The sequence below is a fragment of the Mustela nigripes genome, chromosome 6, assembly GCF_022355385.1.
Source record: "Mustela nigripes isolate SB6536 chromosome 6, MUSNIG.SB6536, whole genome shotgun sequence".
NCBI classification, from domain to species: Eukaryota; Metazoa; Chordata; class Mammalia; order Carnivora; family Mustelidae; genus Mustela; species Mustela nigripes.
This window is the reverse complement of record NC_081562.1, coordinates 60,987,471-61,012,940: the sequence shown is the minus strand read 5'-3', so window position 1 is coordinate 61,012,940 and position 25,470 is coordinate 60,987,471. Positions and strand designations below refer to the sequence as shown.

General features: G+C 35.7%; 1 protein-coding gene across 1 annotated transcript in view; it reads right to left on the bottom strand.

The window, feature by feature from the left end:
• Window positions 1-25,470, bottom strand: part of PIK3C2G (phosphatidylinositol-4-phosphate 3-kinase catalytic subunit type 2 gamma) — a 325,900-nt gene that overhangs the window by 49,373 nt on the left and 251,057 nt on the right. The window contains exons 26-28 of the mRNA XM_059404484.1: window positions 18,199-18,388; window positions 17,571-17,692; window positions 13,701-13,809 (exon numbers count right to left, since the gene is read on the bottom strand). Coding sequence (XP_059260467.1) covers window positions 13,701-13,809; window positions 17,571-17,692; window positions 18,199-18,388 — 421 coding nt within the window. The remainder of the gene's footprint in view (window positions 1-13,700; window positions 13,810-17,570; window positions 17,693-18,198; window positions 18,389-25,470) is intronic.

The window sequence follows — 25,470 nt, the reverse complement described above, 5'->3', positions numbered from 1 at the left end:
CCTTTTCCCATTCATGGCTATACATTTCTTTATGTTCATGAATGTATGCGTTTATAATGGTGATGAGTGCCTTGAGAATAAAGTTTATATGGTATGAATTGAATCTCTTCAAAGCTCTTAATTTAGAGTGTTATACATAGTAATGTTATACATGCCCAATACAAATTAAAAACTCTTGACAAAGTTATGTACCGTGATATAAAATTTTTAAATAGTTACAAATAAATGTACTAAACATATTTTAGTAATAAATGTGCTAATGTGACTAAAAAAGAATATGAGTTTCAGTGTCTAGGCATAGTAGGATTATTTGCTTTTCCTACACTGCCATATGACAAGCAGCTATGAAAGGAGAAAAGTAATTTGTTTTTATATTTATTTATTTATTTATTTGAAGAGGGAGTGAGAGAGAGAGAGGGAGAGAGCACAAGCAGTGGGGAGGAGCAGAGGAGGGAAAGTCCTAAGCCAAGTCTGCACTGAGCACAGAGCCTCATGTGAGGCTTGATATCATAATCTTGAGATCACGACCCTGATATCACGACCAAAACCAAGAGTCGGATGCTTAACCAGTTGGTTAATCATCCAGGCACCCCAAGAAGAAAAATATTTTTGGCCACCTGGGTAGCTCAGTTGGTTAAGCGACTGCCTTTAGCTCAGGTCATAATTCTGGAGTCCGAGTGGGGGATCTAATCCTGCTTCAGGCTCCCTGCTCAGAAGGGAGTCAGCTTCTCCCTCTGGCCCTCCCCACCTCATGCTCTCTCTCACTCTCTCTCTCAAGTAAATAAAATCTTTAAGAAAAAAAGAAAAATATTTTTACATGGGTTTTTCTGGGGCCAGGATGGGAATTATTCTATCCCAGGAATATTCAGCATGAATATGAATTTACTTTAAACCTCTTATTAGAAGAGGAAAGGAAACTTGTGCATGTATAAAAATTTCCCCTAAGTCATTCACATCACTTAAAATAATTAAAATGCTCATGTTACATTCATGACTTTATAGATGTTGGTGTTTATATAGATAACTATGCACATAACTATGTTTACAGGGGAAAACTGTATCAATAATACAAAATTAAAAAAAAATCTTTAAAAAAATCCCTTTACTTTGAAACAACTTATGTGATTTTTAGGTCAATAATGTTTTATTTAGTTAATTTTTAAAAATATTTAACCTATTTATTTGACAGAGAGCAGAAGCAGAGGGAGTGGCAGAAGGAGTGTGAGAAGCAGGCTCCCTGTTGAGCTGGGATCCCGTTGCGGGACTTGACCTCAATACCCTAGGATCATGACCCAAGCCAAAGGCAGATGCTAACTGACTGAGCCACCTGGAAACCCTTATTTAGTGAATCTTAAAATAAGTTTTCATTTCCAGTATATAAAAAGACTGCATCAGGGAAGTGTCCACCAACAGATGGAGACACTGAAGTATTCACCATGATTAATCCATTTGAAGATAATTGAAAACTGACCACATTATGCATTACACACAAAGAACTTGGATGATTAGGCAGGTCACACTGCTTATTAATGCTAATCAGCATCTGATGATATCGCTGTCAAATTATTATTGTTCTATTACCGTGTAATCCATATAATGAGTAATTATATCAAGTCCCACAAAGTTCCCTAGGAATAAGGGGGGAAAGCCAATGTACGAAGTTATGAAAGTCTTTATGGGGCCACTGGCACCTACCTACATAGACAGACTATTGACAAGGACTGTACACTCCTTAGGGCAGTGCTCACATCTGATTTAGCTTTTGACTTTCTAAAATAGAATTTCTCAAATCTGGCTGTGCATCGAAATCACTTATGTTAATAAGAAATAATACAGATACCTAAATGTCACTCTTTACCCAGAGAATTAGCATTTCTAAGGATGGGGCCTCACAGCATACTTTTTAAAACCTCCTCAAACTGTTAAAAAAAAAAAATGATCACTAGCTGCTATTTTGACCCCCTCCCTGTCCAGACAGTATACAATGCAGGCAATCAATAAACATTTATTGAATGACTGATACAGTAGTTTTCCAAAGTGGCCCCTATTATGCTAGCACCCACATTTAATTTTTGTTGACTTGAGTTTTATTAATACAGCAGTACTTTATTTATTTTGTAGTACAGAAATGACAACTAATAGGATAAAGGACTTACATCTCAGGAAGGTATTTTAATGTACTCCACTCATTGTGCAAAATTCAATTAAATTATTAGGGGACTGTTACTTTGGCAGAAGGCACACCTATAATTTTGGCTTCCTTTTGTAAGAGACAAATGGGATTCCCTTTTTGGAAGTCCAGTGGTAGAAGCTGGCTGACACAGTCTCACTTGAAGCATTTCTAGGATCTATGATTTTACAATAGTGTCTCATGTTTGATGATATAAATACCTCTTCTTTTTCTGTTTTTTGTTTGTTTGTTTTTTTCCCCTCACTCAACTCTTAGACCTTAATTCCTCCAAGAAAAAAAAAGTGTGGTGCCTGAAATTTCTTCAGCTTTCTTATTTCTGAATACTGACCAACAGAGATTAAAAACAACAGAAAAAAAAATAAAATATCTCTTCCTACGGTGTCAGGAGTACTTTAGTTGGCACATTAGCAAAGGTGAATGTGATGAATCCTATGAGCTCCGCGTCTGGTGGTTTCACTCATCTGCGTGTATGCAGCAACAATTGTGATGGGCAACAGTATTCACTAAGCCTTGCTGTGTTAAGCAGTACTTGTGCAAGGGTTCCCTACTTGTTTTGTCTGACTCCTCTGCTTTCCTCTCTCATAACAGTCCTCTGCTAGCACTTCCATATGAACTTATCCTGTGAACAGATACATTCAAGAGTTCCCTAATGAAAGCCTGCTGCCACATGAAAACAGATCTCAGTATTTTCCTTATTCACGCTAGGGCCAGAAATCAGAAGGTCTCTCCACTTTACACTTACTTGTCTCTGCCTAAATAAGCTAAAGGCTGGCACCTGCCATGGTTACTAGATATTTTGCCAATTATTCTGCAAAGGCATAGCCCTTAAAACAGCTTTAGTATAATCAGTGAGGCAGCCTTCAGCATACATATCCTCCCATCCACTATCTCCTCAGCATTTCCCTTATAGACAGCTGCCGTACCCATAAGACCCTTGGACTATAGCATAGGTAATGGACATGGACTTCAGAAAATGGCAAAATAAGTAAGGTAGATTAATATGTCAACATTCTAAAAAGGGGCACGTGGCTGGCCCAGTCGGTAGAGCATGTGACCCCTGAGTTCAAGTCCCATGGTGGGCATAAAGTTTACTTAAAAAGATTTCAACATTCTATATTCTTAAATATACAAAAAACACTTGAAATCCAATGTAATAAATTAAGGTGCCTAAATTCTATAGGGCAGAAGCTTCAGTTATATTTAATTTCCCATTACTCACTGATTAAGACATAAAACCAAATATATTTAAAAGATAGGATACAATTTATATTGAGTATGCATGGACAATAGTTTAAATTCATGCATTCGCAATGTATCTACACATAACCATTTATTTATTTATTTATTTACCTTATTTTTGAGAGATACAGAGACAGACAGAAAGCACAAGCAGGGGGAGAGGCAGAGGGAGAAGCAGACTCCCTGCTGAGTAGAAAGCCCAACATGGGGCTCCATTCCAGGACCTGGAGATCATGACCCCAGCGGAAAGCAGATGCTTAACCATCTGAGCCACCCAGGTGCCCCTCTACACATAACCATTTATTATAGTATTGTTTTACTACCGCCTAATATTGTTTTCAGCAATTATTTTACATCTTTGTTTTCAGTTTCCTCATTACATAGTTCTATTCCCATGATGAACACATACTGTTTATTTCTTTCTCTTTGTTCATAACAAACATATTAAAAATGTGCTCTGAGTGGTCTTTCTGAAGACCACAATTATGACTCAGTGCACTATTAATGCTCATCCTTTACAACCATGGCCAGGCAGTATTCCTAGGCTCTGTACTAGGTAACCAGAAGAATCTGTCTCTAAGTTAGCACCTAGTAGGACTCAACTTTATTCTCTAGCAAGCCAGAGGTCCCTGTCATGGGGCTCATATGGGATTATATGCTGGGCTGAGGAAAAATACCAAAATTACATTAATTTTTATTTTGTAACATCATCCAAATTTTCAATATTTTTTACAAATTTGTTTGTTTGTATATTTATTTATCTTCATTTTTTTAGATTCCAAACATTCTCTTTTTTTCCTCAAGATTTTGTTTATTTATCAGAGAGAGAGCACACACAAGCAGGGGGAGCAACAGGCAGAGGCAGAGGGAGAAGCAAACTCCCTGCTGAGCAATGACTCCCATGCGGAACTTGAACCCAGGACTCTGGGATCATGATCTGAGCCAAAGGCAGATGCTTAAACAACTGAGCCACTCAGGTGTCCCTCTAAACATTCTCTTTATTATGTGTTTGATCAAGAAGAAAAACTAAGTGTGGGCAAGGGAAGGGACGGGAGGGCTCACCTTGCCTGGGAGCCCCTCATCTGCCATCTATTTTTTCTACAAATTTTAAAACATTTATTACTTACTAGTTTAGTAGTTTCTGTGTAAAACATAAATGAATGACATGTTTTGGAAGCATGAGCTAATTTCTTTAAAAAACGCAAACTTGTAGGATATAAGAATAAATAAGAGATTGCTGCTAAGTACTTTTCAGATGCAAACTTTCAATCTTTTAGGTTTTGAAAAGCAATATAAATCTATGGTTAATATATTCTAATGATTATGTTATTATTCATTTAAAATATTTATTGACTAGTGATGGGTTTGTAACTGTGCTATAAATGGGTAATAATTGAATAAATAGTCATTGAATTCTTTAAGCTTCAAAACTAGAGAAGAGCACATAACCATAATGGATGTGTGTTTAGGGTTCCTTCTATCTAGTGTAACTTTCTCCCAGTTTCTATTTACTAACGCCTATTTGCCCTTTAAAAACAACTTGAATGTCCTACTCTCTGGGATGTCTTCTCTAACTCACTTGGAATTGAGTTAAGTATGCCTACCTAAGTGCTCAGCCACTTGTCCTTTGATACAAAATAGCATCTCCAGCTGGGAGTCTACTAGCCTGGAAATCATATCGTTGCACAATCTTCTTGAGTCCATATTTGCTATAAGCCAGTAATATAGTAGGGAACACGAGCATTTACTATACTGAAGGCCAAATGTCTGGCCATATCCAAACTGGAAAAAAAAAGGAAAGAAATCTATGGCATGAGTAATTTTTCTCAAACAGAGTGCATCAGAACATCCCAGACAACTTGTTAGAAACACAGACTGCTGGGCCTCATCTCCAAAATGTCTGATTTGGGGCCCCTGGCAGACTCAGTTGGTAGAACATGTGACTCTTAATCTCAGGGTCACGAATTTGAGCTCCATGCTGGGTATAGAGATTATTAAAAATAAAGTTAAAATAATAGCCAATGGCCAAAATTTCTGATTTAGTTTGTCTAGGATGGGGCCAAAAATTTGCATTCTTGTAAGTTCCCCAGTGAGGTTCCTAGCACAGTCCAGAAACGGTGCTCTGAGAACCACTAGTCTTAGAAACCAGTAATAGGGATTTGAAAAATCTCATCTCTTGCTCCTGACTATGTGGAATTAAACATAGTCATTATTGACAATTTGGGGTTGTTTTCTAATAGCCACTGGACCCTTTATGGTCTGAATTGTGGGATTTTCTTCTTTTAAGTGGGTCTGATTCTCATCAAACCACAATATTACTCAATTGGAGGTACAGCAGTAAGCTAACATCCTAAATCAGCAAACCTACAGTTGAGACAGAATTTTTAATACATTCATTAACATATTGTATTTTTAAATTTCAGTAAGGTTTCCTTGACATACACTGATTTACTCTGCTACATAGCATGTAATTTTTAAAAATTTAAGCCATGACTGGTCTCCTCTAATGAATTTCCTAAGCTCCAAGTGGAGAGGAAAGGTTTTTGAAGGAACAACTAAGTGAAACAGGACTCTTTGACCTTTTAAATCCCAGTGTGGGATCTAGTCTAGCCCTCCTATTACAGTGCCTGCAATTTGCTGAAGCTTAAACTATGTATCTACATGTACAGCATGATATTATGTATCATACACATGGTATAACCCAAGTGCTGCTGGCATTTAATTAAGACTGCAGAGTTCAGAAATGGCCTGTTTATGTCTGAAACAAGCCTGCACCAAGGGGGCACCTGGGTGGGGGAAGAGAAAAAACGGGGCTCACAATATTTTAATTGGGAAACCCATACTAGCAGCAGTCAGTTTAAGTGCTTCTGTCATTCACTCACAACTCCAACAATGGGCATTTTATTAATTAGCATATTGAATGTCAGAGATTAGATTTTTAAAATAAATATGGTAGCTTGTTGGCTACAATTATTAATATTAGAAATGGGCTCCTACTAGTGATATCAAAGTGACTCTAGATATGTGGATTACTTAAGAATATTCCATAAATGGTTTCCATTTTTGATTGAAAAGGCAAAAAACCGTAACAGGTGTGCACTCTGTACCCTTAGGGATAGTGTTCTAGATGATCCGTAAAGGGCTCTGTGTCTGTTCAAGAACTCTGGAGGATTCTTTTACTTTGGTACTTGCTTCTGAAACTTAGCATTTGTCTCATAGAAACCTCTCATGCAGATAGTTATATGAACACCTAATGTTAAAGAGACCTAGTGCTGCCTTGAACATTCATAAGGAGTTTTTAATATGGGTATGTGTGTATAGCTTATATACATATATATGTGTGAATAGGGTGGGGAGATCTTACGAATGCTGTTTTTGACTCATGTGAATGAGGGGAGCAGTACTGGGGTCTGATATTTCTCTTCAATTTTCTAGGCTATTCTCAGAATCCCTGGTGAGTATACCAAACACCTCACCAAGAACTCCTTAAATATTTTTTCATATGGAAAGTGTCAATAGACCTAGACCCTCTGAAATGGTTCCCTATGAGAGAAAAGGCATATTTGAGCATAGGATGGGGGTGAAGAGCAGAATGGCAGATAGCTCTGAAAGCTGAGGGTAATATGGGTAAGGACTGCAGTTCTAGAATCCTATTTTTGATAATGGTAGATTAAGTCACTTAGTGCAAACCTCCTGCTGATGATAATTGGATTATTACAATTTGTTTTTCAAACTTTGCTTGAAAACATCAGAGAGCTAACAAGATAGTGAAGAATTACCAGGCTAGGGTCTGGGGCAAGGATTTGGAGACGTGAAAGAGTTTTGGCACTACTTTTTTATTGTGGGTGTTTATTGATATAGGTTTGAACTGTGGAAGGGCTGAAAGGTTGAGCAGTACCTACTTTGCAGAGATAATAGGAGAGGAAATAGAATCCAGAGCTGCCAAGGAAGCTCTTGCTGAATCTGTCTTATTTTGGATTTAGAATCAAATTCACATCTAAGGAAAGAGATGAGCCAGAAATAAGCCCTCATAAAAGCTACAGTTTGGTTTTGAAAAATCCGAATCCCTGCTATTGAATTTCAGCAATCCCAGACTGTTAATGTCCTCAGATATTACAGTTCTCTAGTACAAGATAACAGCAACATAGGCCTCCAATTATTTCTACAAAAGATGTTGCAGTACAATATCTGGCCACAATAAAAAGGAAAACAACTAGGCTTACAAAGGATCAAGACTGAATGATAAAAGACTAGTAGAAACACTAGACAATAGAAATATACATGCAATGAGCCACAATACTGAAGTTTTTAGAAAGATTTAAAAAGACCTTTGGTTAGGGGCTCCTGGGTGGCTCAGCTGGTAGAATGTTCCACTTTCGATTTCAGCTGAGGTCAAGGTCTCAGGGTCCTGGGATCAAGCCCTGCATTGGGCTCCCCACTAAGCGGAGAGCCTGCTTGAACCCCCTGCCCCCGTGCCGGCCCCTTCCCCTGTTCACTTGCTCTCTCTCTCAAATAAATAAAGTAAGAAATCTTAAAAAAATAACTATGCTTATTATTTTAAATATATATTATTTTAAATATATATTTAAATATATATATTTTTAAATAAATAAAATATATATATTTAAATATATTATTATTATATTTAAAATTTATTTTTAAATAAATTCAAATTTTTAGCAAAGAACAAGAAACTGAAAACAAGGAAATTCTAAGACTGAAAAATATCATAACTGAAATTAAGAGCTCAAAGGATGGATTTAACAGTATAATAAACACGGATAAGTAGAGAATAAATAACTCAGAAGAGAAGTCAGAAGAAAGTACTGAGAATAAGTTATGGAGAACAAAAGAATAAAAAAATACAAGAGTAGAGGCATGAGACATAGAGAATACAGTGAAAAGGATTAACTTATATTTGATTACACCTTCAGAAAAAAAGGAGAGAGGAAAAAATATTAACAGTATTTCAAGCAGTAATGACAGAATTTTCCAAAACTGATGAAAGACATCAGGGAGCAAATTCAGGAAGTGCTAACAAGAATGATAAATAAACAAACTTATATCTGAGCAATTAAAATAAAACTGAGGGGGTGGGATTATGGACATTGGGGAGGGTATGTGCTTTGGTGAGTGCTGTGAAGTGTGTAAACCTGGTGATTCACAGACCTGTACCCCTGGGGATAAAAATATATGTTTATAAAAAATAAAAAATTATATTAAAAAAAACAGATATTGATTGTGTAAAACAACATAATACTTATTAAGTTTAGGGGATATAGATGTAGATATATATTATTAGTATAACATAAAATTCAACTGAGTTAGAGTTAATCCACAGTCACAGGAAAAATCATAGTTAACATTTATAAATATTTTAAGAGAATAATAACAAAGATACAATACAATGGCAAAAACTTGTGGGGTGGATTAAATCTTGATTAGGAGAGGGGATTTAGAATTTTAAATGTGTAAGTGAGGATAGGTTGAAAATAAACAAGTAACTATCTGAGAATGTACTAAATAGAACAGCAAATTATAACCAAAGCAAAAAGAAGAAAGGAAATAATAAAGGTCAAACATAAATGAAATAGAAAAATAATATAATAGAGTCAATAAATCCCACATTTCATTCTTTGCATAGATTGGTAAAATTCATAATCCTCTGGCAAGACTGACTAGGAAATGACATACGTGAGGAACAGAAGAGTAGACATCTTTTCAGATCCTGTAAGTATTAAAAGATTGGGAGAAGATGCTCTGAATAATTTTATGCCAATAAATAAGCACAAATTCCTAGAGAACTATAACTTAGACCCAGCAAGAAATAGAAAATGTGAATTGTCCTATAACTCTTAAATAAATTGGATCTCCAGACCTACATGGCTTTCCAAATTAAAGAAATAAAACCAATTTTATACAAACTCTTCCAGAGAAAAGAAGAAAAGCAAGAAGTCTTTGCAACTAATATTATGAGGCCAGAATACTCTCCATTCTAACCTGGTAAGGATATTATAAGATAGACTATCTTTGTCATTTAACAAAGCTGAAAACAAATGGTAAAGAAAATGTTAAATCAGGGGCACCTGGGTGGCTCAGTGGGTTAAAGCCTCTGCCTTTGGCTCAGGTCATGATCCCAGGGTCCTGCTCAGCAGGGAGCCTGCTTCCCTTCCTCTCTGGTGATCATTGACCAGCCTAATAGATTCAGAATAAAACAAACAAACAAGCAAAAATAAACTAGATAAATTCAATTTTCTTTACTGTCAAACATTTTTTTTTTATAACATAAGGAAACTTTCTTAAAATAATAAAGGGTACCTACAAAACCTGTGTACTTAATGAGAAACTTCTTCTCTGAATCCAGAAATAACACGATCATATCTGCCATCACCACTTGGAGGCCCTGCACAATCAAACTAGCCAGAAAAAGAAATATAAAATATAAATATCAGAAAGAAAAAAAAATAAACCTGTTATTTGCAGACAATATGATGTAATAGGAATATTAAAAAAATACAAATAAGTTATAGAATTAGAAGTGAAGTTAGTAAGATTGTTGAGAAAACAGTCAATATACAAAATGAGTTATATCTATATATTGGCAAAAAAGAACAAAACAGGATTTTAAAAAGGTAAAATAAGATATCAAGTAAAATAATTATTTTAAGATCTTTATGCATATGACAATAAGTTATTATTGAGTAAAAATTTTTTTAAAGATTTAAATAGGTAGGGGCACCTGGGTGGCTCGGTGGGTTAAGCCGCTGCCTTCGGCTCAGGTCATGATCTCAGGGTCCTGGAATGGAGTCCCGCATCGGACTCTCTGCTCAGCAGGGAGCCTGCTTCCTCCTCTCTCTCTGCCTGCCTCTCTGCCTACTTGTGATCTCTCTCTGTCTAATAAATAAATAAATAAATCTTTTAAAAAAAAGGATTTAAATAGGTACATGATCGTGCATTAGAATATATTAAGATGCATTATCAACTAAAATCCCAGTTGGCTTCTGCATGGAATTGACAAAAAAAAAAAAAATTAAAATTTCGGGGTGCCTGGGAGGCTCAGTAGCATCTGCCTTTGGCTCAGATCATGATCTCTGGTCCATGATCTCTGGAATGGAGCCACGCATCAGACCCCCTATTCAGCAAAGAGTCTGCTTCTCTCTCCCTCTTTCCCCAGTCCTTCCCTCTGCGTACTCATTCTCTTTCTCTTAGATAAATAAAATCTTAAAAAAAAAAATTACATGAAAATGCAAAAGTCCAAGAAGGGCCAAAATACTGTTTAAGAATAAGTATAAAATAGGAGAAGTTACTCCACTATATTTCAAAGACTTATGATAAAGCTATGGTAATTAAGACTGTTGGCATAAGGGTAGATAAAGACATCAGTGGCATAGAACATAAGAGCCGAGTAGACATATACGTAGATGGATATTTGAATTATTATAAAGGTGGCACAGCAGAATAACAAGAAAAGGAAAGCTTTTGAATAGTATTGGAACAATCCAAAATCTACATGGAAAAAAAAATAAGATGACTTTTATTTTACACCATGCATTAAAGTCTACTCTAGGCAGATTGCAGGTTTAAATGGGAAAGGCAAAACAACAAAGCTTCTAGAAGATAATATAGGATGGCGCCTGGGTGGCTCAGTGAGTTAAAGCCTCTGCCTTTGGCTCAGGTCATGATCCCAGGGTCCTGGGATTGAGCCCCACATCGTGCTCTCTGCTCAGCAGGGACCCTGCTTCCCCCATTCTCTGCCTGCTTCTCTGCCTGCTTGTGATCTCTGTCTGTCAAATAAATAAATAAAATCTTAAAATTAAAAAAAAAAGATAATATAGGAAACTCCCTTTATGGCATCGAGGTAGGGCATATTCTAATCATATAAGAAAATACAATACATTTTACTATATTAAAATGAAGACTTCCTGTTTATCAGAAGACATAATAAAAAGAACAAGGGGACAAAAGACAGAGTGAAAGAAAATCATTACAATGTATTTAATTAACAAAGGACTTCTATCCACAATGTATGAAAAATATTATAAATCAGTAAAAGAATGTCATATAATTTAATAGTAAAAGGGCAAGAGACATAAACTGGCACTTCACCAAAGAGGATACCCAAAGGACCAAACACATGAAAAGGTGTTCCATTGCATTAGTAGTTAGGAAAATACAGACTGAAATGCAATGAAATGCTCACTCACCAGAATGGCTAAAATTAGAAAGACTGGCAATAACCAGTACAGACAAGGTTGTGGAAAATGTGAACACTTACTCACCGCAAGCAGGAGCCTATAATGTTTAAGATAACCATATCCTAAGATCCAGAAATTCTGTCCTAGGTGAATCACCAACTCGGGTGCATGAAGAGACATACAAGTAAAAGAAATGTTCATATAGCATAATAACCCCAACTTGGAGACATTCCAAATGTCTACATAAAGAGGAACCTATTAATTGCAATACCTTCATGTAACAGAATGCTAGATAACAATGAAAATCCACATATTTTAGATGCAGTCTATCCCTGAGCTGCTGGTTTAAACAATCGTTTTGTCATCTCCCAGTTCTGGGGTTTGGCTGAGCTCACATATGGTATTCTGACTTGAGCTCTCTAATAAACAGTCATTGGGTGATTGGAGCTGGGGTCATCCACTCAAAATACTGTGATGTTGATGCTAGCTGCTGGTTGAAACATCAGCTGGGCACCGGCAGGGTGGTGTCACTTCTACCAAATCTTTTGCAGACTTTTCTGGATACATGTTATACATGTATGCATGTATACAATTGTAAAAGCTAAAAATTGAAAAGAATGTAGTTCCAGTTCAGTAAAGAAGGCCAGGATCTGGAACAACAGGTTGTTGAGAAAAAAGGTCAATATATATTTGGAAGAATATTCTTCTTATATTTGTTATTCTTTTTATTGTTATTAGGTTCTCGCTACCCTCCAAGGCTTACCTCTAGCTCTTGACAACTTGGCCCTGACTTCCTTTCTGGTTTTAGTCTTCCTTTCACAGATACCTCACAAGAATGCTGACATCCTACTGAATTGTGTTCTTGCACTTTTTCATGGATCTCTGTGATAGAATAATGGCCCTCCAAAGATGTTTGCATTCTAATCCCCAGGACCTGTGAAGATGTACTACCTTATGTGGCAAAAGGGGCTTCTCAGATAAAATTAAATTAACAATCTTGAAATGGTGAGATTATCCTGGATTATTCTGGTGGGTCCCATGTAAACACAAGGAGAGTCAGACTAAGAGTCTGAGAAGGAGATGTGATGACAGAAGCAGAGGTCAGAATGTGCAATTGCTGGAAAGGCACAAACCAAGGGATGCAGGAAATCTCTAGAAACTGAAAAAGCAAGGAAACCAATTTCTTCCCCCATCTCCCGAAAGATCCAACCTACCAACACCTTGAGTTTTGTCTCTTAAGGCCCATTTTCAGGACTCTGAGTTTCAGAACTGAAAAAAAATAGACCTGTGTTGTTTTAAACTTCCAACTTGTCGAAATTTATCACAGGAGTTATAGAATCCAACGATATCCCTTCTTCTTCTTTTTTCACTTATAACCTTTCCTATATTGTTTGGTTCTATTTGAAATACTTCCTTAGGCCAACTCTTTTTAAAACCCTATGACCTCACTCATGAGGAATTTAAGAAGTACGGCGGAGGATCATAGGGGAAGAGAGGAAAAAATGAAACAAGACGAAACCAGAGAGGGAGACAAATCGTAAGAGACTCTTAATCATAGGAAACAAACTGAAGGTTGCTTGGGGTGGGCCGGTGGGGAGGGGGGCAGTGTGGAGGGATGGGGTAACTGGGTGATGGACATAGGGGAAGGTACGTGTTGTAATGAGTACTGGGCATTATAAAAGACTGATGAATCACAGACGTGTACCCCTGAAGCAAATAATACATTAAAAAAAAAATCCTACCTGTTGTTACAGATTAAGATCAGATGCTCTCTTTGAATCCTTTTTACTATCACAGTCATAAATAATTCTTAATCCCCCCAAATCTAGGGCACTTCCGAGCCTTGATAGTCCACTAATCGCATATTATTTCATTATTTGAAGTCAAGGTGCTATATTTCTTTTTTGCTGTTCCAGTTTCCTGTTCAGGAATTTTATACATATTGGGCATGCACATTTGTTGAATGAATATGAGTACAAAATGTTATCATTAAGTATATTTATAAAGATTTCTAATAATAATACATAAAATAGTGGAAATTTTTATAAAAAATATAAAGGTAAATTGTAACATACGTTTGCAACTTCATATGATCCATTTAATATCTGTTCCATGTAATGATTTAGGTCTCTGAATCTTTTGTGGTCTGAATTTGTAAAAGGTAAGTGCCACCAATGAGGAAACCTGTTTTAAAAAAAAGTTATCTTCATTAGTTTGAAAATTTGCTTCTTAGGTTGTTTATGAATTTGTAGCATCAGACTGAAGGGCCAAAGAAAATATTGTTTTATAAAATGAAACACATCATTAACCCTGAGGGTTTAATAACATGGTTGTGGTCACTTGTGCTATTTTAACTTTCATTAATATTAATACTAATTTAATTTAACATATTAACTTAATTTAATTTAACATATTAATATATATGTTCTTTCTTGCTGTGTTTATAGAAGACCACACATTTTGTCCTTTAAATATATATGGAGGCTTAATAAGTATTTTCAGAAATTAATGATGCATAATTTTTGAAAAAGGTCAGATTGTATTGTTTGTTTTGGGTTTGCTAGAGATATTTCTACACTAACTAAATTAAACAATTTACCAAGTGACATACGTTTCCATCTGGTATTAGTCTTTTGGGGCAAAGTATCACTTTCCTTAAGAGTCTAACTTGCAGAATTCCCTCTGCAGTATCCAATGATTCATCTTGATGGGTTAGATGTGATTAAGACCAATTACTAAGTGGAATGACCTGTTAATGGTTAGCATTTGGTAAAATATTTTGCTGGCTAAATACATCTTCCCCTGACTGTGTCTTGCTGCTTGCTGCTTGCTGCCTCCTTCATACTTCTGCTTCTTTGGTATAGGTATTTTCCTAGGTTAAGGAGCAGGAGGGATAGTGAAAGGCTGTCAGCAAACACAGACGTATGCAGGTAATAATGCAGGCCATTCCATTCACTGCTTCCTGTTACAAATGTTAAGGAAGACCAAAATAATGTTTGTATATTTAAATAATTGACATTTTATTTTTAAAAAGTTCTCCTGCAGTTCTAAGGCATAAAGTACTAACATTTTTCATTCACAGTTGATTATTACAACATTGATAAACAATTAACCAAATCAGAAATGCATTTGATAAACAGATGGATTGGGCAGGTTTTAAATATTAATTTTTATATCTGTAGATGAATTTTCCTTATTGTTAAAAGAAAATGGAGTTCAACATCAGTTCTATTCCTCTGTTTATGTTTTTATAGAGGTATGTACTAAAAGTCTTGTATATAATTAAGCACAAGAGCATTGAGAAATTTAGCCATAGTAATATCATTCAATTGTTGAAATGTTTTTTGAGTTGTATGCCACATGTAATATAGCAATCATTTTGTGAGAATGATTTTTATGATCTTTCATCTGACAATGACATCATGTCCTGCCTCCATTTTGTTCACGCCAAAGATTAGGAAACTCTTGAGTTGCAAAGAGATTTGATATCTGATTATTAGAATAATTCTTTTTTTTCAATATTGGTATTGAACTAATGTTTTGGTTTGCCTTTTATTTCATTCTCAAAGATTTTTTCCTCTCTAGGAATTCTGAATGGTTGGGAGATTCTGGATGGCTGGGAAAAGAGCAATGTTGAAAGCAGAAAGGGAAAGGAAGTCCACCCTTTTTAAGCAGGTTAATTTTAGAGAAGACCATTAATTTTACAGAAGATTTCCATGCCTGTGTATTCTTGGAAAGTACCTAGAGGTATGAACATTCTTCTTTGAAGACCACTATTATATATTATGACTAATTTAAATTTTATTCTTTATGACTCTAATTTTCTGATCATACTCTTCAGATCAGGTTTACATAATTCTTGCAGGGCTTCTCTGAGTAAATTCACGAGTCAGAGGAAATCTTACTTTCATCCTTCATTTATATGCATCAATGGAAGCTTTAGCTCCTTTGGGATTGTCAACATACAAATATTGTCAAGGGCATACAGGAACTATATGCCCCCCACCCCACCACACACATGCACACACATACACATTGCTGGAATGGTTTTAAAATTAATTTAAATACCAGGCAGTAGTTGTTGAGCAAGGCATAATACTAAGTAAAGCTGAAAATTGAGAAGAGGCATATGGAGAGAGATTATTAACACTTTTGAAGTCTTACAAGTTGTCCTAATATGTAGTACACAGATAAAAGAATAAAACAGAGTAGTTTTTGAAACCAAAAACGGCAGTCACTTAACAATGACCAACTTTTTTTTTTTTGACCAACATTTTAAAAAAATCACTAACTAGGGGAACCTGGGTGGCTCAGTGGGTTAAGCCTCTGCCTTCAGCTCAGGTTATGATCGCAGGGTCCTGGGATAGAGCCCTACATCCAGCTCTCTGCTCAGCAGGGAGCCTATTTACTTTCCTCTCTCTCTTCCTGCCTCTCTGCCTACTTGTGATCTCTGTCAAATAAATAAATGAAGTCTTTAAAAAAAATACAATAAAATCACTAATTAGTAGATTTGATTTATTTTATTGTATTTATTTTATTATTTAGTAATTGTACAATGGCAACCACTGATGCTGAATTTGATATTTGCAGTCAAACATTGCCCTTTTTTTTGCTAGCACCTTTTCTGTTATTCTATCAGATGTTTTTTGGTAATTCTTAAAGCTGGTGCTGCTTTTAAGTTTTCATAATAACATTCCTTCCCTCTCAGTCTCTTGAACATGCTCTTAATTTGTTCACCTCCTGATGCTTAAAGCATCTGTATTTCAAAATTCCTGTGACATCTGCAAGCACTGTTTTTCATAAATATGAAGTACTTCGCTCTTCAGTATTGCACAGTATCTCTCCATCCATTGATAACTTTGCATAGAGGTATGTTTTAGAAAGGGATTAAATCCTGAAAGCCTGGCAAAAATCCACATGTAAAAAGTATGTCAGGTCAAACCATAAGAGGCTTTTAATCTCAGGAAACAAACTGAGGGTTGCTGGAGGGGAGACTGGGTGGGAGGGATAGGGTGGTTAGGTAATGGACATTGGGGAGGGTCTGTGCTATGATAAGTGAGTCATAGAACTGCACCCCTGCAACAACTAATACATAATATGTTAATTAAAAAAATATGTCAGGTCAGATATGGACATTCCCATTGTTAAAGGACCATTTACTTAACAAAAATCTCATATAAAGATAAAATAACATTTGATTTATCCTAAGTGCCAAGAGAATCACTGGCAAGTTAAATCTTTTTAAAGTCAAGATACTCCTTTGGTATACACTGAATGAAGTCTATGACCTAAATTTGGTTAGTTCTAAGTGATGAATTTTAGCAGGTTTGTTTGAACAGAAGTAATTTTCAATTATATTCTTAATGTGCTTATGTTTAGTATTTTTAAAACTATAATATGAACAAAAGCAATGGTTTCCGAGATTGACAACGAACATAACAACAAATTAAATTTAGATAATCCAAGTCAAAGTTAATAATTCACAACAAAGTGAGTTGGTATTAGTAAATTTTACTTATATACTAACTGATATTAATGAATTGTTTTCTGGTAAGGAAATAAATATATCAGTGCTTTTTACTGTAGTTATTTGTTGAAGAAGTAGATATATCCAATTTAGTTCTGCATTTTCAATTTCAATTTTATTAAAAACAGGCAAATAGAACAGTTTTCCTGATAACTGATGAAAAATTAAATCGCTTCTGGATTTTTCTGTCTACAAAATCAATGGCTTGAAGCAAACAGAGAAATTGCAAACCTTGTTCTGTTTTATGAGACAAAGTTTCTTTACTCTGGGGGCAATATAGACTCTGCTGGGATAGGTTCAATGGCATTGGAGTCAGAATGCTGTGTTGCTCACAGATAGAAAACCCCATAACCATAATTTTTCCTCATGTTCAAGGACAAGTACTGCAGGCAAAACACTGGGGAGGACAGTGCCTTACTCTGGGAGAGTCAATGATGCAAACTGCTTCTGAAGTTGGCTGTGAAGTTTTGAAAACTGGTCAAATGATTTTTCTGTCAGGCTTGTTTCATTGTTACTGTGTGTCACCCGGATTAGATACAGCTGCAGAAAATAAACAGACAAAAATCAAAAGGTGGCATTATCAACCTGTGATCCACTTTAAAATCTGGTTTCATGTGAGCTAAACAAAGCAAGAACCTTTCTGCAAAAAGCCATTGCAAGAGCTAAGAGATGCAATTTGTAAAGGCAAAATTACCTATAAATACAGTATACAAAAATGTCATAATCTTATGTGCTGGGAACAGACTGCCTAATTTCTGCTCTTTTTTTTTTTTTTTTCATGTGGACATTTTAATTAGCTCTTGATTTATAGTCTACCACAGGGCAGGAACTGTTCTCTTTGATGGTTCTCTACTAATAGCTCTGTTTGTTATGATTCCGCCTTAGAACATTCTCTTTTAATGGCACTTCTGCTCAAACTGTCACTGATTTTTCATTTGCATAGTAAAAAAAAATTGTGATATAAGAAAGGATGTGTAGCATAGTGAAAGGAAGTCTGAGATGAAGTCAAATGATACTTAAGTCAGAATAACAGAGTTGAGACTTACATTACTAGTTTTCTTGCTGAACCCTAAAATTGTCGCTCTTTGAATTGACCTGGTTACATTCAGCATACAGGATTCCTGGGGCAAAGTCGGTGAAGTAGATTTAGCAGGGTTTATGGCTGTCATTTGTGCAAGTGTATGGATCAAGTTATTTAACTTAACAGGGAAGCACTCCAGACTTTCCTTTATTTTCCTAAGGAAATGAAAAAGAAAAGATAGTGAGTAACATTTCCCTGAGTTGACTCATTTTATTTAAGATTTGTTTTTTTGTGTTTGTTAAAAGTGGAGGAAAACCTCAAGAACCATGTCTGTTTATTCGGAGCCCAACTATTAAACGTTATTTTTATCTTTTTTTTTTTTAAAGATTTTATTTATTTATTTGACAGAGAGATCAGAAGTAGATGGAGAGAGAGGCAGGCAGAGAGAGAGAGGGAAGCAGGCTCCCTGCTGAGCAGAGAGCCCAATATGGGACTTGATCCCAGGACCCTGAGATCGTGACCTGAGCCGAAGGCAGCGGCTTAAACCACTGAGACACCCAGGTGCCCTTAAACGTTATTTTTAGAAACCCCAAGTCCACATCTTGAATTGTTAGCAGATATAAAAGAAAATAGAAATAGAAAACTAATTGTAATTTTGTATTTTACCTTATTTTAGGCTTGTTTTCTATTTTTAGAAATGACTCATTTAAAATTGAATTTTAGTTTATAATTATTTAAAGTATTTAAATAATTCCAGAAGTTAAAACTATAGAACAATGTATATTCCAAGAAACTGAGCACCTATCCTTTTAATCTCTGTATTATTCCTTCTCTTCCCCATATTGAAATATTTTAAAATATATGCTTTAACTTTTATAGCTTTTTTATTTTATTTTTCTTTGGTTTGGTTTTGATGTGTTTCTGCTTTTTAAAGTCTTTTTTATTTCTTGTATTTGAGGTTTGCAATTATGTTCTAATGATATAAATGTCTTCATATAATGTTCTTACCTCCTCTCTACCTTCTTCAGTATCTGATTTGCAGTGTTGTCCTTTTGATCCCAGTTAATATTATAAAGCAAATGGTGTCCTTATTCTGTTCTTCATATGTGCTTCCTTTTCCACTTCCATTTTTTATAGAGCTATTGTATCTACATTGTATAATATCTGTACTATACATACTACATAGTCTCTTTTCTAGCATTGAATCTTAAATTTTCTACCAGGCATTATGTCTGCATCTTTGTCATTTTGACTACGTGAAGCTCATTCTCTAGTAAATTCCTCAGAAATTGCTCAAAGTAATATGTTTCTGAATTTTGGGTGTTGACAATAGTTTATGGACTGATTTGAAAATCATTTTGGCTTGATACATCATCCTTGGCTCATATTTCTCTCTTTTCTTTAAAAAAGATTTTATTTATTTATTTGGGAGTGAGAGCACAAGCGGCCGGGGGTGGGGAGGGCGGGGAGGTGGGATTGGAGGGACAAGCAGACTCCCTGCTGAGCAGGGAGCCTGACATGGGTCTCTGTCCCAGGACCCTGAGATCATTCCGTTTTCTTTTGGAATAAAGAATTAGTATCCCAGGGCGCCTGGGTGGCTCAGCTGGTTAAGCGACTGTCTTCGGCTTCAGATCATTTATCCTGGAGTCCCAGGATAACAAATAAACAAAATCTTAAAAAAAAAAATTAGTATCCCAAACTGATAACATACTAACTTCTTTCTCTTATAAATAATTTGGTCTTTTTACCTGGATGCTTGAAGAAAGTTTCTTTTTCTTGAAAGTCCAATAGGTTTCTAAAATATGTTTCATGTTGGTTATTCTAGGTAATTTTGCCAAATATTCAATGTGTTTTAATGTAATTTCAAGCCTTTTGACTTCAGAAAATGTAATTATGATCCTACTAGTTATTAAAGTACTAAATAAAGGGCCATCTGGGTGGCTCTGTCAGTTAAACATCTGAGTCTTAATTTTGGCTCAGGTCATGATCTCAGGGTCCTAAGGTCAAGCCCTGCTTTGGGCAGCATGGAGCCTGCTTGAGATTCTCTTCCTCCCTCTCCCTCTGTCCCCTCCCAACCCTGCACTATCTCTGTCTTTCCAAAATAAGTAAATAAATTTTAAAAAATATACTAAATAAATAATTTATTTGTGATGCCATTTTAATATATTACTTCGGTTTTCTTTTTCAGGAAATTTCATTATGTATATATATGCTGGCTTTTCATTGCTTTTATTTAAAAGTCCTCCTTTTGTTCCTCTTTTTCTCTGGAGGCATCTGTTATATTGTCATGTTTATTCTGTGTTCCTTCTGGTTTGCTTTTAAAATTGTTTTCTTTTCCCAGAAATGAACCCACAACTCTATGGCCAATTAATCTTTGACAAAGCAGGAAAGAATATCCAAAGGGAAAAAGTCTCTTCAACGCATGGGTGTTGGGAAGACTGGACAGCAACATGCAAAGAATGAAACTGGACCACTTTCTTAAACTATACACAAAAATAAACTCAAAATGGATCAAAGGCCTAAATGTGAGACCTGACACCATAAAAATCCTGGAAAAAAACACAGGCAGTAACTTCTCTGACATTGGCTATGGCAACTTCTTTCTAAATCTGTCTCTTGAAGTGAGGGAAACAAAAGCAAAAATAAACTATTTGGACTTCATCAAAATAAAAATCTTCTATGCAGCGAAGCAAATAATCAGCAAAAGTATAAGGCAACCTATGAAATGGAAGAAAATATTTGCAAATGACATATCTAATAAAGGGTTAGTATCCAAAGCTGTATAAAGAGCTTATAAAACTCAACACCCCAAACCCAAATAACCCGGTTTAAAAATAGACAGAAGACACGAAGAGACACTTTTCAAAGAATGTGTACATTTGGCCAATAGACACATGGAAAGATGCTCAACATCACTGATCACTAGGGAAATGCAAACCAAAATTAGAGAGCAATATCACCTCCCATCTGTCAGAATGTCTAAAATCAACAACACAAGGAACAACAGGCATTAGGGAGGATGTGGAGAAAGGGGAATCCTCTTGCACTGTTGGTAGGAATGCAGGCTGGTGCAGCCACTGTGGAAAACAGTATGGAGGCTCTTTAAAAAGTTAAAAATAGAACTACCCGATGGCCCAGAAATTACACTACTGGGTATTTACTCAAAGAATACAAAAATACTAACTGAAAATGATACATGCATCTCAATGTTTATGGCAACATTATCTACAATATCTACAATAACCAATTATGGAAAGAGCCCAAATGTCCATTGACTGATGAATGTGGTATATAAAACAGAGTATTATTCAGCCATTAAAAAAGAATGAAATATTGTCAATTGCAGTGACAGATGGAGCTAGAAACTATTAAGTTAGGAAAAATAAGTCAGTCAGAGAATGATAAATGCCATACGATTTCACTCATATGTAGAATTTAAGAAACAAGCAAAGGGGAAAAGAGAGAGAGAGGCATTCCAAGAAACAGTCTTAACTATAGAGAACAATCTGACAGTTACCAGAAGGGAGGTGGATGGGGGGATAGGTTAAATAAGTGATGCGGATTAAGGTGTGCGCTTGTGATGGGCACCAGGTATCGTATGGACGTGTTGATTCACTATAAATTAACTAACATTACACTGTATGACCTGCAACTATTATTACATGTATTTTACTAACTGGTATTAAAAAAAAGCAGAAAAATGAAATTTAAAGAATTACATTTTCTTTTACTTTTCTTTCTTTCTTGGGTTCCATCACCTCATTTCTGAGTTTTTCTAATTGTGATATATATTTTTCTTTCAGGTCTTTATAATTGCCTTGATTTCTTTTATCTCAACTTGAAGTATAAAGATACAATTTCTTCCTTTGGTGGGAATGTCTTTCTGGCATACTTCATTGTAAGGATTTTGCTTTACATCTTATTTATTTCTCATTGTAATTTTGTATGACAGTCAAACATGATCCATTTGCTTGGTTATTTTGATATGAAATTTGCATTCCTGAAATTTCAGTAAGGAATAGAAGGTCTTTGAGGGTCTGAAGCTCCCTTTTCTGTTGTTATAACACAGTGATAAAAAATGTCATTTCATATTTTCTGAGATATGATTCTTTTCCTTAGCCCCTCGCCCCCAATTTTTTCTAGACTTTGGTTTTCCTTTTCTCCTATGATCTTTCTTGTCTCATCTTGGAATATACACCTAGCAGTTTCTCTTTAGTGTAGAATTTTTTCCTGAAAGGAAGCTCCAGTTACCTTTGAAAGCTCATAAAGTGCTCTGACATTTTCAGATCTGCCACAGAAACCCTTGCCCATCCCAGTGAACTGGGATGTATAAAAATGCTTCCCAGTTTTAGCTGCTATTATGAGATTGGTCTGATCAGCTTTCCAGTGAGTACCTGTGGGGTCTTTGGATCCTGTTCTCAGGTCAGTCAGATGATCTATTGCTTCTTTAGCTTCTTCCGAGGACATGCTGATACACAGATCTTATAACTGAATTATTTGTCCTACCTGCTTATATTTTAAGGTTCTTGGGAATATTTTCTTGCATAGTTTTGTTGTAGATATTGCCCATAGTTTTTGAGTTTTGTTACCCTATTTGATATGTCTTTTTTACTTGGAAGAGACTCAGGAACATTAAAAAAGCTTGACTTGTTATAAAATATAATTCAAGCAACACAGTAAAATTGAAGTAAAATGGGAAAGGTTCCCTTCATCTTTCCTCCAGTACCACTCCCCCAGAAATAACCACTAGAAACAATCTGATTTTTTTTCAATTTGATATTATTATTTTTTTTTAGCTTTCTTTTACTTTTGTGCAAACAGATAGGGACATATATATACAGTATCTTTACTCCTACTACATGCCAGGAGCTATTCTGGTATTGGGATATAGCAAAGAGTAACAGAAATTTCTCCCTTTATAGAGTTTATATAATGTGAAATTCAGACTATAGTGAGATAAACACTTAAAATCAAAGGAGTTGAGAGAGTAATATATGCTATAAAGAACACTAAGATAGAAATTGTAGAGAGGGAACAAAAGGTAGGTAACGGTATTGCAATGGGTCATCTCACTGAAAAGAGAGTTGAAGGATTGGACGCAGACCTTGATTTGTCAAACTTGTAGGTCATGGGGATTTCTGATGGAGGACATTCGAAGCAGAAACCACAGCTGGTCTAGAAACTCGGAGGTACATGGGTGACCGGCATTTGGCAGATGGCAAAGAACGGCTGACACAGTGAGAAAAGGAAGAATGGAATCAGACAGTCAAAAAGAGCACCATTTTGTAAGGACTGTGATGTTGTGTGAGATAGAAGTAAAAAAGGAGTCAAAAATCACAATTTACAGTGTTTTAATCTGCTATTTTAACTTAGCAATACACTTGGAAGAAAAATTTTATAGTAAATGGTACATAGTAAGTGGCCCCAAAATATCCGTTGAATGAACAAGCTTTCTAATTCAGAACACCGACTTAGACCTATTTTTGAAGTGACCACACAATATCTGAAAGTATAGATGTACAGTCATACATCTAACCAATTTTTTTAGCGCAAAGACTATTCTTTCCTTACGGATTCAATTTTGTCCAATACTAAGCCTCTCTGTATAGGCCTAGGCCTGCTTCTGGCCTCTTCATTGTGTTTCACTTGTCATTTGTCCATTTCTGTGTCAACACTACACTTACTCAAAAATTGGAACTTACAATAAGTCTTGAAATCCACAAGCTCTTTTATCTTTTTCTTCTTTAGGTATTTTTTTTTTCACTATTTTAGGCCCTCTAATCTCCCAAACATATTCTATTTTTATTATTTTATTTAAATTCAAATTAGTTAACATATAGTGTGGTGTTGGTGTCAGGAGTGGAATTTAGTGATTCATCACTTACATATAACCTCCAGTGCTCTTCAAATGCTCCCAACCAATGCCCTCCTTAATGCTCATTCCCCATTTAGCCCATATCCTTACCCAACACCTCTCTAGCTAGTCTGTTTGTTTCCTAAGTGTCTCTTATGGTTTGCCTCCCTCTTTGTTTTTATCTTATTTTATTTTTCCTTCCCTTCCCCTATGGTCATCTGTTTTATTTCTTAAAGTCCACATGCTTAAAATCAAATATTTGTCTTTCTGACCTATTTTGTTTAGCATAATACACTCTAGTTCCATCTACATTGTGCCAAATGGCAAGATTTCATTCTTTTTGAATATATATACATATATATGTGTGTGTATATATATATATATATACACATACACACAGACACATACATGCCACATCTTCTTTATCCATTCATGTACATTTGGGCTCTTTCTATAATTTGGGTATTGTTAATAGTGCTGATATAAACAATGGGGTGTCTATGCCACTTTGAATTAGCATTTTTGTATCCTTTGGATTAATACTTGGTAGTCCAATTGCTGGGTTATAAGTTTGTTCTATTTTTAACTTTTTAAATTTATTTTTATTTTTTTAAATTTATTTTCTTTTTAAAAAGATTTTATTTATTTATTTGACAGACAGAGATCACAAGTAGGCAGAGAGGCAGGCAGAGAGAGAGGGGGGGAAGCAGGCTCCCTGCCAAGCAGAGAGCCCAATGCGGGGCTCAATCCCAGGATCCTGGGATCATGGCCCAAGCCAAAGGCAGAGGCATTAACCCACTGAGCCACCCAGGTGCCCCTTAATTTATTTTTAAATCTTATTTTATCTATTTATTTATTTTTAAAGGTCTTATTTGAGAGAGAGAGAGGGAGAGAGAGAGCATGAGAGAGGAGAGGTCAGAGGGAGAAGCAGACTCTCCGCCAAGCAGGAAGCCCTTTGTCGGACTCAATTCTGGAACTCCAGGATCATGACCTGACCTGAGCTGAAGGCAGTTGCTTAACCAACTGAGCCACCCTGGCACCCTATTTTTAACTTTTTGAGGAACCTCCATACTGTCTTCCAGAGTGGCTGCACCAGTTTGCATTCCCACCAACAGTGCAGAAGGATTCTCCTTTCTCTGCATCCTCACCAACATCTGTTGTTTCCTGCCATTTTGACAGGTGTGAGGTGGTATCTTGTGGTTTTGATTTGTATTTCCCTGATGATGTGTAATACTGAGCACATGCTTTCATGTGTCTGTTAGCCATTTGGATTTTGCTTTGGAAAAGTGTCTATTCATGTCTTCTGCCCATTTCTTAACTGGATTATTTGTTTTTTGGGGTTTGAGTTTGATAAGTTCTTTATAGATAAGTTCTTTATAGATCTAACCATTTATCTGATATGTCATTTGCAAATATATTCTTCCATAGAATCGGCTTATCAAG